Source organism: Musa acuminata, chromosome BXJ3-3, assembly GCF_036884655.1.
Source record: "Musa acuminata AAA Group cultivar baxijiao chromosome BXJ3-3, Cavendish_Baxijiao_AAA, whole genome shotgun sequence".
In the NCBI taxonomy this organism is placed as follows: Eukaryota; Viridiplantae; Streptophyta; class Magnoliopsida; order Zingiberales; family Musaceae; genus Musa; species Musa acuminata.
The window spans coordinates 7873894-7891965 of NC_088351.1; the positions used below are offsets into that span (position 1 = coordinate 7873894).

At 34.8% G+C, this 18072-nt stretch overlaps 2 protein-coding genes and 1 long non-coding RNA gene across 5 annotated transcripts; 2 read left to right on the forward strand and 1 right to left on the reverse strand.

Annotated features, from left to right (window-relative positions):
- The first annotated feature begins 1893 nt into the window (after positions 1 to 1893).
- On the forward strand, positions 1894 to 5596 carry LOC103977846 (transcription factor bHLH49-like). Its single transcript, XM_009393482.3, has 8 exons — positions 1894 to 2382; positions 2490 to 3248; positions 3336 to 3560; positions 3646 to 3711; positions 3794 to 3862; positions 3957 to 4028; positions 4200 to 4397; positions 5136 to 5596. The coding sequence occupies exons 2-8, from the start codon at positions 2586 to 2588 to the stop codon at positions 5226 to 5228; spliced, it is 1386 nt and encodes a 461-aa protein (XP_009391757.2). The 5' UTR covers positions 1894 to 2382; positions 2490 to 2585; the 3' UTR covers positions 5229 to 5596.
- Positions 5597 to 10378: 4782 nt separating this feature from the next.
- LOC103977848 (putative U-box domain-containing protein 42) lies at positions 10379 to 15996 on the reverse strand. Of its 2 annotated transcripts, XM_009393484.3 has the most exons (4): positions 15859 to 15996; positions 13934 to 15073; positions 12818 to 13127; positions 10379 to 12055 (listed from the first exon to the last, which is right to left on the reverse strand). In XM_009393484.3, exons 1-4 carry the CDS (start codon positions 15862 to 15864, stop codon positions 10473 to 10475), a joined length of 3039 nt encoding a protein of 1012 aa, XP_009391759.2. In that variant the 5' UTR covers positions 15865 to 15996; the 3' UTR covers positions 10379 to 10472. The 2 variants fall into 2 exon arrangements, with proteins under 2 accessions (XP_009391759.2, XP_009391758.2); XM_009393483.3 differs by lacking the exon at positions 15859 to 15996 and having other exon boundaries at positions 13934 to 15835.
- LOC135633090 (uncharacterized) lies at positions 14599 to 17776 on the forward strand. 2 transcript variants are annotated; one of them, XR_010494893.1, is made up of 4 exons: positions 14599 to 14730; positions 16968 to 17048; positions 17317 to 17488; positions 17558 to 17776. It is a non-coding gene; the product is annotated as an uncharacterized LOC135633090 (long non-coding RNA). The 2 variants fall into 2 exon arrangements; XR_010494892.1 differs by having other exon boundaries at positions 17317 to 17776.
- Positions 17777 to 18072: the final 296 nt, after the last annotated feature.

Below are 18072 nucleotides of genomic sequence, written 5' to 3' on the forward strand. Positions count from 1 at the left end.
CACATCCTCTAACTTCCATACTTGCTCATCTAAATGTTCAATTTATATACACTAAAATAACATCTTAATATCTTCTCCTCATCCTCCTTTGGTTTTGTGTCATATCATAATTTTGAGGAGGTTAAGTAAAAGGGAGGTAAAAGAACAAAGGAAAAGGAAGGTCTTATCAGCCAAACCTCATCAGTACAGACCATGTTCCTGAATGCTTGCTTTGTCATCACACTAAGGATTAGCATTTACACTTGGTAATTAACAAACCAAAGTGTGAAGAAGGCTTGAGTAATCTAAAGCTAAGTCTCTAAACTTGCTCGAGTCCCAAGGTCACCTTATAATGAAATGAGAGAGGAAGAGTTGAGGTTCTCGGTAAACTCATCTGTTGGAATCAGAGACCGTCTCAGAAAAATACATGCACAAGTCATTGGGATGGTCCTGCTAGTACTATCTGCAACATAAACAATGACTCCCCATCTATCTTCTCACCCTCTTTCTTAACCAATATTTTGATGTTCCTACTCGTTCTCTTTTTTTCTTTTTTCTATGATGATTGAAAAAGACAACCAGTGCCAACAATGTGTAACTATCTCCTTCTCAGACAGAATTTTGAACCTAGTTATGGATGAATGTAATGAATTCCACCAAGAAAATTGTGTACTTAATTGGTTGGTCACTCGCATTAGGATCAACAAATTCTTTGATCTGCGGAGGAATTTATATGCTCCGGATGTAGTTAACAGGCTCCTGTTCATTATATTTGGGCTATTTATGAATGAAGACTACCTGCATCAAGGCTGTTTGTGACTGCGGAGTAGATGATAAAACAGGTTTCATTAGTTTGAACTGACCTCATAAAGAAGAAGAACCTTGCCATACGAACATGGTTAGATGCTTGCTTAAATGTTGCATTAGCCTTCAATCATAAAAAAAGGTAGGAAATTGTAGACCATGTCAGATTGCACCGCCCAATTTACAGCATCTGGAGAATAACTAATTCAAGGGACTTGAAGATATATGAGGTCAGTTTCATCTCAATCTATGGGGAAATGCCAGTTATCATCCTGCTGAGCTTGGTTAGATATTGTCATGTAGGGTGAGTAACGAGAAAACCTCTTAGATTTGCTGAATCTTTTATTAACCTCCCGAGGTTAATAAAAGGCAAGTCCGTTACGTTGCTTCACACGCACCCCTATGTCCATTATCTCGCATCATTGTTTCAGATGGACCACCAAAAAATTTACGGTGGATATATATATATATATATATATAAGCTGAGCATTCCAAAGAAGAAAAATGTCGATTTTGGATTTGCTTCCTCATGTATAGTTTCTTTGATTTGTGGTATGCCTTTGAACTGAACAGCTCTACTGGAAGGACATTGAAAGAAGAGCATTCCAGCTCATAAGAACAGGTAGTAATTTGGTTTGAATTACAAGTTAATATAAGTTCAAGCAAGTGATCGTCAAAAACTTCTTGGTGCCATTAATGTTCAGTCTAGTGGATTGCTCGTATGATGTAAGATCTTTAAAACCAGAGGTGTTAAGTTGAAATGGAATGCAGTAAGTACATTGGTTCCAGTCCTGAAGTTTCCTACAATTCCAAATGATCCAAATGATTGTGGCAGAACCTTTTGAGATCCTAAACATGATATCACTGGAATGGTTGGCAATGTCAGGTTGCTAGCTAGCTCGAAGCTTGTAATAAGGCAAGTAAAGAGGGAAAAACAAAGCTAAGCATCAGAATAAAATAATGCAAGCTAAAGAAAACCTGGTATTATAATGTTGCTTTGGAATAAAGAAACTGACAGGGGTGAGTTGGAGGGAGTCAGGAGTGTCTTCCTATAGATTTTGGATCATCCCCAATGTTGGTGTAAGCAATGGCAGCAGCCAATCCATTTGGTTGCAAAATTGTGACAGAAACTTCAAAGATTCATCTCTCTTAAGAGCATCATGAAGAAATCTTAGCACTGTAACATTTACTGATTTATGAATTTGGCCTTTTTTTTTTTTGTAATGAGACAAGAATAGCTACTGTAGAGTGGCATTGGTTCTGTAGAGTGATACCTTTAACCAGACCAACTTTGATTCATTTCACTGCTATGGTTGCTGAGAAGAGGGGAGACACTGTAAGGCCTAATCTTTTCACCTCTGGTTACAGCTGGTACTTGTGTCCTTTGTTCAACTCCTTGGGTTTTGGAATCTTTGGCCTGACACATTATTCATTTCTCCATCTCTTATATTGTGTGATATGCAAGCATCGGATGATACAGCTCTTTTAGATCCTTTTTGCTGTTGAAATCTGGGTTTTATGAGTTCTGGCTTTTATGGTTGTCTGCCTTCTGTCCTAATGCCATTTATCCATTTTCTTTGATTCATGTATCTTGTTGTGGTGAGTGTGTTCAGTAGGTAAATTCTGCTTTTTACAGATTCAGGAACTTTCTCTTTCACCTGCTTCATGTTTATCTTTGTGAGCTTATGATCCATTCTATTGGGCAGTGACATTAGACTGACCGAGATCGAAGTCAGTAGGTAGTCGTTCTTTGCTGGCTTGCCTTGATAGATCTAGGTTGTGTATATATAAGAGGCATTGGTATGGATATGCATGGAAAAGATGGGTGTAACTCACTCAAGAATGAGGATAATCTGGACTACAACTACTCTGGGAATTCTTCTGATTGGCAACAATGCAATCCATCCATAGGTTGTTTGGATTCTGGAAATCCTTCGGCAGCTGTTAGCCAAGGAAATCAGATTGGTTCCACCCCATGCTCATCGATTTCCATGGCTGACCCTTTCAGTGCTGGTCTTTGGAACCTGTCCACAGAATCAACAAGCTTGGATTTGTGCAAAGATAAGTTGCAGGGGAGCAGCAATCAAATCGCCGGTAATTCGATGTCGGTCGGAGGAACTCTATTACAAACTGGTTCTGGAGTTCTTCACCAAAGTCTATCACATTTCCCATCTGATTCAGCTTTCATCGAGAGGGCTGCAAGGTTTTCATGCTTCGGTGGTAGTGATTTAGGTGGCTTGATGAATCCTTATAGCGCAGCTCAATCACAAAGTCCTCATTCTAATGCTTCAAGAGAGAGCTCCGGAGCTCAGATTCAGAAGAATGAAATCAACATGATGGAAGCTGTCAGGGGTGCCTCATTGTCTACCACTGACCATGGATCAAAGGAAAAGGATAATTCACATGCAGCTGGGAATTCTTCTTCCACACTGCCTGCCGCTATGAAACGGAAAAGACCCAGTGAGGTAGTTCTTATCCCATTTCTCTCGCACATTCTTTTGTCTCTTCTCCATCGATCACAAGTAGGCATCTTAAGGAACACTACATTGTAGGACATGGCATTAGATCAAGCAAAGGTGGCCTCACAGATATCTGGTGAAATGGATGATGACAATATGGAAATCGAAAAGAAAGCCGAGCACAACAGTTCAACTGCTGCAACTTCCAGGCCCGGAGGGAAGCAGGTCAAAGATAGCAATGAATCGTCGAAGGAAGATTTCATCCACATCAGAGCAAGGCGTGGCCAGGCAACAAACAGCCATAGCCTTGCAGAAAGAGTAAGATCCTGACTCCTATACAGATTTCTTGTTCACCAGTCTACAATTATTTCATTTGGTCTATATCGATCCATATTTATCTTAGGTGAGAAGGGAAAAGATCAACGAGCGAATGAAGCTTCTTCAAGATCTTGTTCCTGGTTGCAGCAAGGTAGCTTTCTTGAATTGTCTTCAGAATTCAACATATGAAGCCTGTTCTAAGAATTCTTGGTACTGCCAACATTTGAATATAGGTCACGGGAAAGGCAATGATGCTTGACGAGATCATCAACTATGTTCAGTCACTACAACAGCAGGTTGAGGTATGATTTATGATCGAAACACGTTTTGTTATGCCTTGAGACATGAAACCTCTGCTGAAGAGTTGACGATTTATTTCATTCTTTTCATTGCCAGTTTCTGTCAATGAAGCTTGCAGCTATTAATCCGAGGCTGGATATCGACATCGAGGCTGTACTTTCGAAATATGTAAGTGGCAGCAGCCTTTGATCTGATGAAACTAGAAATTTTTTGTTGCTTCCACTGCAGAAGTGTTCATCATCTGCTTGTTTATTTAACAGATGAGTGATGCTTATTATCATTGCATCAAAGCCACTCATTCATTTGGGTAATCCACTCTCATGTTCTTCCATATGACAGCTGCTTCAGACCTGCAACGGCCCCTCAGCTGCCATGGCTTCCTCATCAGGCATTGTTCGTCCTCCTCCAGTACATCCATCTCAACAGGGTCTGGCTCAAGCTGGGTTATCAGGCAATGTAAATCTGCCTGATCTATTTAGAAGATCGATAAATGCTCAAATGACTGCACCACAGGGATACAAAGAACCAAAAATGCAGGTATACTCGCTTGTCTGGTCATATTCTTACAGCATCATGGACTGAATTCATAGACTTCTATTCTGTGTGATATCAGAATACAATAGTTTCAGTTCATAACTTGTAATGATACTTCCGAAATCCTAAGATGAAAAAAATGAGTTCAATAAAAAGGAAACAGAAGGATCTAAGAAAATGTTGAAGAAATTCAAGACACAATGCACAACTTTCATTGATGAAAATGCTAACCAGTTGAATCATAATCCTCCTTTTACTATGATAGCAAATGTGGATTTCACAGCTGATATTGGTGAAAAATGCGGCCCCGATTTTCTTTGCAGTTAAATTTGCAGCTGTATATTGCATTCAAATCAACTTTTGTTCAACTTGGTCAAGACTTCAGCTGAACTTGAAGAAAAAACCTTTCTTAATCATTTATCACCCTCTTGTTTTATGTGAAATAATCACTCATCTATAAAATGTTAACATCTCCATAACTCTACCGCATTGTGATTTCTCTTATCACTAATTCAGTTTTTATTTCTCTTGTTCAATCCAAGAAGGAACCCTATCTTCTTTTCAGAAACCTGTATGTTAGTGAAACAACCAACTTGTTGGATTGATCAAAAACTCAAGAATTTATGAACTTAATGTGCATCTGCCGATGTTGTCCCATCACATAATCATCAGCTAACGATAAATATTTACAATTTATAGTTTCTAGTTCTTGGTGGCACTTAGCTCTGCTTTTATGTGCAGGTTCCTAATGCATGGGATGAAGAGCTCCACAATGTAATGCAAATGGCATACAATGGCACTGCCAATCTCAATACTCACAGAGTTCAACAGTAAACCTCAACATGTGCATGCAGTATCCGATCATGATTCTGCAGTTGTTGCTGACTGAACTGAGAGTTGCAAAGGCTCCAACAAAAACTTCACTATTGCCTTTGAACATCTTGTGCTTATTGGTTTTCGGGTTCGATCTTCTGCTAGAAAATTATGAAAGATTAAGGGGAAGATGCAGGCTGCACACTCATCTGGAAAACCATATTTCTCACTGAATAAATCTGAATCCTGAAGTGGTTTTGGTTGCCTGTTGTGTAAAGCAATTTGAGAGTTTCCTCTCCAATCTTCAATTGCATTCTCAGCTGAATATGTTGTACTCTGCCAATTAAATTTAAGAAATAGCATAATTATGTGGGCATGAAGTTTCTCTATCCACAATCAGAAGTGAAAGTTTGTAATCAGAACTTCAGAAGCTCAGATTGATTATTAGCAGACTGCAAAATAAGTTACATTCAGAATGTAAAGTACAAACAGTGAAGAAAAAAAGAAATAATAGTAACATTTGAATGGAAAAAAAAAGTAAAAAAAAATTATAATAGTAACAACGTAATACTAGTTCAAGATTAAATTGAATAGAAAAAAAATTAAGATGAAAGTAAATATATATATATATATATATATATATATATATATCTTTTCAAAATGAAAAATACTTTCAAGATCTTGAATTACTCTAAGACTTCAGCCATTTAATTCTAAACACTTAAAGATCTACACATATAGATGATCATCTATTTATAGGTGTATGATAATAATTTAAACCAAGAGACCCTTATCTTTAAAACTCTATCCAATCAATTTATTAAAATGATAAAAGATAAAAAAATCTTAAAATCCTTTGAAAGATAATATTTTAAATCTTAAAATATATATTTTTGAAGATAAATCTCTGTTTATTTCTCCATGACTTTAATGATTTCTTAAAACAACTTTTCGAAATGAAATGATGTTCAATTTCAATATACTTAGTTCTTACATGATAAATTAAATTTATAATCAATTCTAAAACACTTTGATTATCAAACTATAAAATAATTGGTTTGTTAATTTGATAGTAAATGTTATTGATCAAATGTTTTAACTATATACATTCTTGAGCAGCAAGTAAATAAGTATGTATGTAACTAAAAGATAACTAAAAGTAGATCTATTGCATGGTTATTATTTCTTACTATACTATGAGATATCATATAAAAAGATAACTAAAAGTAGATCTATGATTATCCAAATCACCTTCCAAATTAGTATGTATGCAACCATGCAATTCAAAATGAATACCCTTATAAAATAACCTCAAATCAAGATATGACTTCCTTTAAGATTACATAAAATGACTTACAAAATTAATTGAAAATATAATTTTGTTTTATAATTATTAAGTAGATGAGTCTACCAATAAGACAATGAAAGAATGAGAGTTAGAAAAAACCTTGTTATCATTATAAATTAGCTTTATGTTTACATCAAATGGAGTATAAATCTTCTTACTTTTATTAGTTCCAAACCTTTCAATAATTTCATTTATATAATTTATATGAGTGATAAATATGTTTTCTTTTATATTCATCACCTCCAGATCAAGAAAAATATTAAGCTCCCATAAGACTTTCATTTAAAATCAGAGGGAAAGATCACTATGAAGTTTGAAAACTTGATTTTATCATTATCAATGATAATCATATCATACAAATAGAATATCATAGAAGAAAATTAATTATAGAAATAGAAATATTGAATAATCTTTTCACTTTCGGAGCTTGCTTTAACCCATAGAATATTTTCTTGAGTTTAAAAATATAATTTTATTCGAAAATAGAAGAATAAAAATATAATTTTATTCGAAAATAGAAATTGACATTTGACTGCAGAGAAAGACATTCTTCACATCAAGTTGTAAAAGCTTTTATCTAGAACAAGATGCTAGAGCAATTATCATCCTAATAGATATCATCTTAGTCATAACACTAAAAAATTTTCTCATAATTCTCTTCATATTTTTTAGAAATCTCTATTGCTACAAGTCTTGCCTTATATACTTCTATCTAACATAGACTTATTTATAAGTAATTAAATCTACATTTATAAACTTTGGTACAAGATCTCAAGTTTTACTTTTAGGAAGAGTTTTTATTTCTTTATCCATGGCATCCTCTTACTTTTTAGCATCTTTGGTTTTATCAAAACAAGTAGACTCAAGATCATCAATTGATGGAAAAAAGAAAAAAATCACGTATGTTTATATTATCTTCATCTCTATAATATATTGGTTTGACAATTTTTTATTCTTAATATTAAATTTTTTTCTTCATGAACATCGTTACTCCTATCACTTTGCTCCACTATTGGTGATGAAAAAATAATATAAATAGATACAAATGAGGAAAATAAAATGTCAAAATCCATAGGAGCACTACTGATAATAAAAACTTAGCCATAAGTTTTAATCATAGGTCACTTTCACTGTTGTTTTTTATATTTTTAAAGATAAATACTCATGGAGGATAATAAAAAGAAATTATCAAACATAACATATCTAAAAACTATATGTTTGTCGATCCATATATTATCAATCAATCTTTCTTTCATCATAGCTAATAAAAATGCATTTCTTAGTTTTAGTATTAAGTTTGCTTGTCTTTGAGTGTGATATATGAATATAGTAAAAAAGGTAAATACTTTAAAATATTTAATATTTGATTTCTCATCAAATATAAATTCATATGGAAACTTCAAATTGATTGAACTAACAGGAGTTTGATAAATAATATAAGTTGTGCATGTCATATTTTTTACCCATAAGACTTTAGATAAATTCGAAGTCAATACTTTATTATGTAAGATGTCGAATCTTTCATTTTGTTACATTATTATGTCATAATGTAGTTGTACAAGTGAGCTTTCTCTTGATATCATGCTTTTGCAAAAGAAGAATATATTAGAAGTGAACTCCCTATCATTATTATTAGTATGTAGTCTTTTAAGTTTTCTTTTAAGAATATCTTTAACTGTTAACTTAAACTTTTAAATTTAAAAAAAAATATTTTTTTCTTCACAAAGTAGACTAAGTGAATCTTGTAAAATCATTAATAAAGAGAGATATATAACAAGAAACTGAATAAGATAAAGTTTGAATAAGAACTATTAGATTACTATGAATAAGTTCTAAGGAAAATTTATATATTAAAAATGACCTATCAAAGGTTTGCTTACGTGCTTTGTCATACTGATAATCTTCATAAACTTCATTACTACTAAAAGTAGTAAGGTTGTGAAGATCACTAACTATACCTTTTTTAATCATAATCTATAATTTGAGAAAAATTATATGATCAAGTTAAGTATAGCACCACCATTTATACTTATCCTATCAACATAAGAGTTAGATGCTAATAAAATATATAATTATTTGATCTTTTTATGATGGTGCATTTTTTCTCCACTCGGTGAATAGTATTATCTATTATGATAATTATATCATTACAATCATATTGATGAAAATTGGTGAATTTAGTATCATTATCGATGAGCTGATAATCATATTCTGAATCAACTATCTAGTCATATTCAAAGTTGATCGATGTCAGCCTCCACTACAGTAGTTTCGATTATAAAATATTCAAAAAGAACAATCTTTTTTTTTTTAATATATTTTTTAATACTTGATCTACTTTTAATTTATATCATTATTAAAAGAAGACTCTTGTTAGTATCATCCTTTTTTTATCTTTATTATTATTTTTTTTTATTCATAAAAAAGTATCTTCATCACCCTCCTCCCGAAGTAAAGACTTATTCCTTGATAAACTAAAGATTATTGAGAAGTATAGAGATTTTTAATTCTACTAAAGATAGATTGTTGAATCGATTCTTAAATAAATATTATATAAAATTTATATTCTTTTCGAAAATCACAAGTAATATAATGTTTTATTTGTATGTTCCTTTACATGTAATAGTGATATCTTTAAATATAAATTTTTAATCTTAAAAAAATTAAAAAATTTAGAGATAATCTTGGATAGTATTTACCAAATCATTCTCCAAATACTACATTTAAGCCACATTCTAAATCTCTAAAACTGATTTACAACTAATAATAAGTGATAGATCTCTCTAACATAAATTTAGTTTTCGCATTTAATGGCCTCTATCTCTTCATCACATCTTCATCTATAGCATATGATGTTATTGTTGCCTTGTCTACAACCATATCTCATGAATCTTCTCCTTTGAGATAGGACTATAAACAAATCTTTTAGACCTCATAGTTAAGACTGTTTGAGAAGTTCAGTATCAATGTTATCTTCTTTGTCGAGTAGATCTTAAAATTTATAGTAAAAAAAAGTTACTATTATAATTTATAGTAAAAAAAGTTATCTTCTTTTATGATGGTAATTTTAATAGAAAAAATTATCTTCTTCATAAAGGAAATCTTGAAATATAGATTACCATTCTTGTGGCTCTGATAACATGTAACAAAAGGAAAAGATCACATATAAGTATAACACTATCTCAAATAGTTAGTAACAAAATACTACTAGACCAACATCAAACCAAATAAAAGAAGAAGAAGAAATTAAGATGAAAAAATCATATTAAACATAAAAAAATACTTACAAAATTCAAAACTATTCGGACTTGAGTTCTATACGTTTGAATGCTTGGAACTTGAATGAATTTATATTCACATGTAGATGTTATCTATTTATAGGTGCAGAATAACAATGTAAACCAAAAGACTTTTATCTCTAAATTTTTTTATAATTAATTTATTTAAAAATAAAAGATAAAAAATATTAAAAATATTTTTAAAAAGAATACTTTAAATCTTAAAATAGAATGCTATTTTTCTCATGCAAGGTTTTATTTTCTTTCCCTTCAAACGCAATATTATGGAAAGTATGTTGTAAACTGAATCATCTTTCTTTGATTGTGCCTCCATCCCATCCCTTTTCTCTTGACAAGCTCATTAATCCTTGGCACTTGTTTCATCCTTTCTTGGTTTTCTTTGTTATTTGAGCTGCAGTTTCCTATCTGTCATCAAATGAGTCATTCACTGATGTTTTCTTTTCCCCTTGAAATGGTGAAATATCTTTTGTTTTATGTATGGTTTGTGTAGTTCTAATACGAGTAAGTCAACGAAGAAGAAGACGGAAAGTAAAACTGTCACTGATGCACAGCTCCAAGTTTCCAGCCTTACGTATGGTTTGTATAGTTCTAAGACGATCAATTCTAATGGCCATATTTCTAGCTCAGTGGGGGTATATTGTTCAGATACCTCAGTATGTTCTCAGCCATCGTCTTGGTGCTGCCACTCCCTTTATGAACAGCAGTCACTAGTGCAGCGCGCACCATCCGGTCATCGGCGATCTCTCCTACAATACTATCTCCACCACTCATCAAGAATCTCTCGATCACCGAGAAACACTTCTGCCGCACACCTTCCTCCCTGTGCTCCCGCAGGGCCCCCAGCACAAAGCTCAGTGCATCACCCTCACCCAGCACCCTCACACCCTCCTCCACATCGACTCTCTCATCCAACAGTGTGCTAATGGCCGACAGTGCTGCCTCCACCACCTCTGGGTTTTTCTGTTCCAGGCAGCCCAGCAGCCGTTCCACAGCTCCGGACTCCAGTAGACAGAAGGTGGTGGAGGAGGAGCAGACACCCTTGTGCACCAGACATAGCTGAACCCTCTGTGATTTCTTTGCCTCCTGTGAACTCGAGCTGAAGCTTTTTGACAAGAACCTCCTCCTGCTGGGGATCGGCACCTCTGGTGGCCTTGAGAGATGAACAGACTGGGAAGAGAGGTTCTCAAGTCCCGCTGCTGCTAGCCTCTGCACTTCATTGCTCCCCCCTGTCCTAACCAGCAACTCTGTGAACACTGATGTCAAGTTCTGTCCTCGAGCCATTTGAAGGATCTCCTGGTCAAAAAGAGTGGCTGTAAACCTCACAAGCACGCCCACTAAACCCTCGAGGTAGCACCTCGTGTACCTCGTTGTTCTGGTTTCACCTCTCAGGATCCCCTGCATTCTGCTTATAATTGCAGGCACTGTGCCTTGATGGAGCAGAGACAGATTGAGTGTCAAATTCTTGTGCGGCAGCTTCGCAATTAGATTTACTGAGATTGCGTGCTTCTTTGTGATTTGATCGATGTCGTAGCTCTTGATTAGGCCCTCCGGCTGGCCTTGGGTCTTGCAGAGACCTTCTGCTATTCTGTGGCCAATGTGAAATGACAGTTCTGTGAGTAACTTCGCTGCAGCAACGACGAGCACTTCCACCGGGGAATTTAGCTGTTCGATGAGCGTGTAGCTCACTTCAGTCTCTTTCATCACTGACACCACTGTGGCAATATGTCTGGGGATTTTGGCCATGTAGAGCAAGATATTGATAAGGTTGATGTTGAGCTTATCTGATTTGGAACATTTCAGCATGTGGGCAATGTTGTAGATGGAGTAATGTGAGGTAATGGTGTGGCCATGCTTATCGACTTGGATCGTCTCTAGGTCAGTTGTAGATTTGGCTATATTTGCAAGGATTGTAGCAGCTTGTTCCTTGAAGTCTATGTATGTGTTGTAGATTCCACAAGTGAACATCTCTTCTATCAGGATAGGGATGATGCCATCATTTACAAGCATTCGGTTGTTCAGGGGGTGGGATGAGATCTGGACAAGAGCTCCGAATGCTGCTCTCTGTGTAATAATGGTATGTGTGGTGGTGACCATCTTTATTAAGACCTTGGAGGCCTTCTCTGCGACATAGGTTTTCATGTCATGTTCAAGAATTAGTTCACTGAGGTAACTTGCCATCTCTATCTGCACCTCTTCTGTGCCTGCATCAATATGATGATTAAAGATAGGGATCAGAATTCATGTAAAAGGTTTGAATTAGATTCTCAAGAATTACTTAGATATTTACTGTTAGTTGATTAATCAAATTCAGTTTAAATTGACAAGAGATGACCTTTGTCATCAAGCCCTTGATGAATGGAGACTTGCAACTTATGATTAGCTGAGCTTGAGTTTCCAGATACAGAGCCCGGATGCTGATTATTTAGAATGCATATCGATACAGGAAAGTTTGTGAACTATAGAATTACAGATGACAAAAGACAGAGTTCATGTGATCTTCAAACTTGTAAATCCTGAGAATCTAAATCTAACAAAAATAAAGTATCAAATACATGTGGTGGAATTGGAACTTCAAAACTTTTTAGAAGTGTGCATCCAAGATGGAAATTATTAGCTATGAGCAATTGGGTAAACTGTGTGGTCCTTTCTTGAGAAGGACAGAAGGGAAACAAACCCCAGCAATGTAAGACCTATTGATTGGATATATCTCTGAGGTCTTTCGTGATCCTTGTAATGTAAAACCTTAATTCTGTTTATGTTAATTAGCTAAAAATATTAAACTTGGATCTTTCTTCATATTCTGTTGATATTGTATGGATTTGCTTTCACAAGTCAACTATGGCACAATACTTTCTTAGATTTTTGTGCAACAAAAAACACATGGATGCTTAGGTGCTTCTGTCCAGGAAGAGAAGAGCAAATAACTGATGTGATTGGCAATAAAGTGGAGTTATGTGATTTACCTGAAACGAGATGGTCCAGAAGGGGTTCCAAGTATCCATACTCTGCCATGGATTTGATGTTCCTCAGATACTTCTCCAAGTTCTTGAGAATTTTTTCTGCTTTATCCACAGCTAAAGAACCAGCGGACTCGTTATACTTCATGGTAGTGAGTGTCAGGATGCAACCAGCAGTAGATCCAATATTTTCCAGCAAAGTTTCAGTTTCTGAAAGTTCCAATAAGAATGCTATTGATTCATGCCTTACTGAAGCATTATTGCTTGATAGCATCTCAGTTGTTCTTTCAAGGGCGTTGGTATTTGCAACTATAACCTGCAAACAATCCTCCACAGACTAAGATCTATCTCCATTCCAAAGCATTATCTGCTTAATTATTTTGTATGTTTTACTTTTCAAATCTCATTGATTTGTTTTTTTTCTGGATACCTTAAAATATCTATTAAGAGACATGTCAAAAGTAAGTTTTGACATGCCCTCCCTCTTCACGGGTAGGAATTTATTAACAATTTTCTTAGGACCTATTGCATTGGAAGGGTGGCTAGAGATGATATATATGTAGTTATATCATAGGTATTACATTCTTCATGTCCTTCCATGTTCAAGTTGGTTTTTCAAATTGATGCCTGTGGTCTAGTGGTGACTTGAAGGAGCTTTATTAGCATCTGAGACTGATTCCTTAGATAAGACAAGAAACACTACACTATGGAAGAGTGTAAACCACAGTAGTAGAGCTTAATGTATTACAACAAAATCTTTATATTCATCATATAATTAGATGAATCTAGCATGACCAAGTGTAATGCTTCTTTGAGTGGCAATTGACTTTTAGCACTTTCATGTGATTACTTTCATGAACCTGAAATTATTATTTGTATATGTTTTTCTTTAGAAGCCATATAAGAAGTAATTTGAAATTAGCCTCTTGTTTCTTTTGGTATTTCAGATTATTTGATAAAGATGTGCAATTTGGCTTGAAATTGTCCTCTACGTACAGAAGTTTGTAGATTTACTATAGTGGTTCTTGATGTAATTCTGTGCTAAGCTTATTGGAGTAACACCAGCATGATTTTTTTGAGCAGGAATAAGTATAACATGTAACCCTGGGAAATTACTCATACCTTTCCCTCTTCGTCCTCCACAAGTAAGCGTAGAAGTTTCAAAGCTTCAGTCCACACCATCATGTTTTTATGTTCTAGAAAGCTTGTGAGTAGCTTTGTAATTCCTAGGTTGTGCATCTCCTCCCTGTTGTATCCTCTTTTTTGGCTCAAGATGTTTAGGTCTCTTATTGCATCCAGTACCATGGCCTCTGATTTGTCTAATAATAGAACATTATGAGCAACCTTGATTCTCTTCACTTCATTTCTTCTTTTCCATTCAGCTATTATGGTCCTTAATGCTTTATTGCTATTTAAAACTCTGCTTTGCAGTTTAATACCTGTTGCTGGACAAGTGATTGTCTCTGAAACATCTTTAAACCTCCCAAGCCACTCGGCTATCGCCGTTCTTTCAAATGTTATGCCACTTTCAATTGTGACAGGATCATCCATGATTCTCTTTGTTATTGGGCAGAAGAATGTATCATATAGTGGCTCACTATATTCTGCTATTTGTGATAGTGTCTCAATCGATCCGCTAGCATATTTCCATGCATCATAATCCATGCCTTCAAGAAAATCTCCCAGACGTGGCATATACCCACTCCATGTACTGTGTAATTTATTCTTCTCATCAGAACTTGGAACTAGGTCTGCATCTTTTCTCTTCACCAATTGTTCTACAGATGAATTTTCTAACTTGCGTTCTTCTGTAATGCAGTTTCCAGTTCCATTTATGTGGAAACAAACATTTTTCATCTCTCTTGAAAGTGATTGAACTGTGATTTCAGCATACTTCTTATTCTGAAAAGTAGGCAACGGTATGGTGCTAAGATCCTGCCCAAGCTTTCTTATAACTTCTTCCAGCTCTTCAGTGATGAATTTAAGATCATCATCCCTAATTGACTTAGCTCCTGTGCTGCATTTTGCTACAAGATTATTTGCAAGCTTGACTTTAGCAGATAAAGATTGTAGAATTTGTAAGGCACTCGGAGAGCCATTTTCGATTGTCCGAAACTCCATAATTACAGGAGAAATGCGATGGAGATAGCATCCCAATTCCATGAAAGTTTGATGTTCAATCTCCACAGAAGCTACTGATGACATGATCTCTGAAATAGCTGCTAGTAGAGACTCTACCACAACAACCTTCTGGTCTTTGACCTTTTTCATATTTAAAATTGAGAGCCAGAGGGATTATTAATGCGAAGGAGATAATGGTTAAGTAGTTCAGATTCTAAGATGCATTGACGGGTAAAAAGAATTAAACAGTCATGGTCAAAAAAATGTTATTTCAAATCAGTAACTGTATTCATCTTTTGACAATCTACCAAAACAGGAAGGTCTGATGAATCAAACTGGGTTATTTTCTGGAGGGAGAAGTTTAAATTAAATTAATGCTCTATCCAAAAAGAAAATGTTTGCCTGTTCCAATGTTATGATGGAGGCAGCTGCTGAAGTTAACTTCACTATCAGCAACTATGTAGTTGTAGTTTCTCATTATTTTGCATGCTGAAAGGTTTTGTGACCAAAGTATGGGTGAACTGAAGCTTATAAATGTTGTATCTCAAAGGGGTAAAGAAAATAAAGGGAAAGAGAAACAAATCAGAGTTGATTCTTGGATTTCCATTGCATAAAGTTATTCAGTAGTATTTTGAAGGCTATCTTAATTATTTTTCATTCTATTCTCATATTTTCTGCAGCCTTGTTAAGTTTTCCGTTCTTTTATTTTTATGATATCCTGATCTTGTCAGAGGATCTAAACTTCTTAATTAGTTTTGGCATAAACCAGAAACAAGGTGAGTTTCAATCTTTTCTTTCTGAAAAAATAATATATATACATATATAGCAACATATGATGATAATTTTAGTTAGATCACCAGATAAACTATTGTTGGATCGCTAATGTCTACAAATAATGCACACAGAGGGAGATTGAAGGTGCTTACAGACATCCAACTGAAACTCTACTGCAAGTCTCCCCTTCTGCAGTTTTGCTTCATAAAGACACAGAACTTACTGTTGTCTTCCCAAGCACTGGTTTTTAATCCCTTCTAAGTGTTGCAGAAGAGAAGTCTATGTTGAATAGGTCAAAGGTTTTATGTGTGCCTTGCTTTCTTGATGTTTTAGATATGTTAGGTACAACTAACATCATTTATTACTATTATTGCTGTGTAGAAAACAATATTCTACTCTGTCAAACTTGCCTCAACCATTTATATGTAATCTTTTTAAGAGTGAAAAGATGCAGATTCCAAGAATGCAAATCTACAATACTTTAGGAGAAGATGAGATACATAAACTGCACATGCATATCCTTATCAAGCATAGTTTCCAGTACAATATATTAAATTGCTGAAATTGATAATGAAATTACTTTGAATTAGATCTTTCCTTATTTCCATTTTGACTCACATTTAGATCTTCTTTCTATTAAATCGCTGAAATTGATATTTGAACCAATTTTGAAGCAAGCAGTGGTTTTTGTTGTATAATAGCCAAATTACTACCAGATTTACATGCACAAACATGATAAAATTGGTTACCGCTTTTCCTGAACATTTAAATTTCAAGATCAGCAGGCTTTTCATGTATGGGTGAAACAGAAGAGGTAAAGCAAGGATTCAAACTCATGACATTCTCTTTTGTGATGTCATGATAAAACTATAAGTTGGACTACCACTGTTCATAAAAGCTTTGTTAATGAAAAAGGACTCGACTTATAATTGCACTCTAATGTTGTGTATATAATTACTGTTCAAATTAGTAGATGAATTCTTGCCTATATTTGAAATCCATAATTTGATATAAGCAGTTGAAAACATGTTGGGACTTCATCACTTTGCTGTTGCTGTAGTAGTTGAAAACATACTCTGCTTCCCACTTGACTATGTTAGTGGGAACTGGAGGTCTTACAATTTACAACCAAGCTAACATCTTGCACCAATCTGTGAACGTTGATTAAAGGATCTTACAAGTTTTTTGGCTCTTTTGATCATAGAAGCACTCAAAAATCAAATCAATAGATTATTAAATGGTTGTGTTTTCTTGTTCTCAGGTACTCACTGACCTGCTCCACAAGTGATGCCATCCCATGGAGCTGGACTGGGACATTCAAAAAATCCAAATTGAAGAACAGGTCAGCATAACCCAACAATATTTCTTTTCTCTCTCTAACTTGGCTACTAGAATGAGATGTTAGGTAAGTTGGAAGTTGACTTTTTATAAATGACAATAGCAGAAAGTTACAAATATTTACAGAAACCACTGGAAGTCAATGCAAATATCTATTATCATATGCTTAAATCACAAACATAAACTTTTCTCTGAAAATATCAGCATTCTAGATTTCATTGATCATCAGGATATGGTCATCAATGAGGTTTTATGTGGATGTTTACATGTAGCCTTGTGTGATCCGGTCATCAAACCTTGTTGGATTGAGATATTCCAGCCAGTGGAAGAGAACAGGAGGTCAGCAAAACTCAAGTTATTAGTGCTTCTGAGTAAGGATCCAGTTGCTGGCTTGCAGCAGTCGATCGACAAATTATAGAGGGAATGATGGCCTATAAAACATTGGTAAAATGCTTGTTATATGACCTTTATATGTATAACATCAAAATAACCTGTTCAAATATGCTTAAACAGGCTTTACACAGAGACTATGAGACAATTATAGGAAACTATCAGATGCACAGCCATGCAGAAAATAAAAGTGAGAGAGACTGATGAGAATGTTTGGCAGCAATAGGGAATTTATCATGTTTTTGTGCACATTAAAAAAACATCTGAATTTTGTCTGTGTTTTCTTAGCCAATACTAAATCTAGAGTTTTGGGATACTCATTTGTTGTAATGACTAGTTGTAGTTGGCCATCATGTTTCACTCATGAAAAGGGTCATATATTAGGTTTGGGAGATGCATCCCTGCTATTACTGTAATCATGCTGTCAGTCTGAAACATTGATGTATATGTGATTTGACTGTAATCAGTCAAAACCATGAAACCAGGCACGCCGATTGCTTGGTCGTCCTATTTGTTTTAGCGCGGTTTCTTCATCCTCAAGTTACCTTCGTCTCATGGACTGTCGTATCTAAACAAAGAATTTATAGAAGCAGCCAAAACATGGATGATATCTTAGTCGGAAGATGCTTAGGCTGGAT

Bases quoted from the DNA above. Each gene is read 5' to 3' on its own strand.
- LOC103977848 (XM_009393483.3), bottom strand. From the start codon at position 15,082: ATGAAAAAGGTCAAAGACCAGAAGGTTGTTGTGGTAGAGTCTCTACTA. The intron at 13,128-13,933 runs GTATGAGTAATT...GATTGTTTGCAG, and splicing joins TGGAGGACGAAGAGGGAAAG to GTTATAGTTGCAAATACCAA. The intron at 12,056-12,817 runs GTAAATCACATA...ATATTGATGCAG, and splicing joins TCTGGACCATCTCGTTTCAG to GCACAGAAGAGGTGCAGATA.
- LOC103977846 (XM_009393482.3), top strand. From the start codon at position 2,586: ATGGATATGCATGGAAAAGATGGGTGTAACTCACTCAAGAATGAGGAT. The intron at 3,249-3,335 runs GTAGTTCTTATC...ACTACATTGTAG, and splicing joins AACGGAAAAGACCCAGTGAG to GACATGGCATTAGATCAAGC. The intron at 3,712-3,793 runs GTAGCTTTCTTG...ATTTGAATATAG, and splicing joins TTGTTCCTGGTTGCAGCAAG to GTCACGGGAAAGGCAATGAT.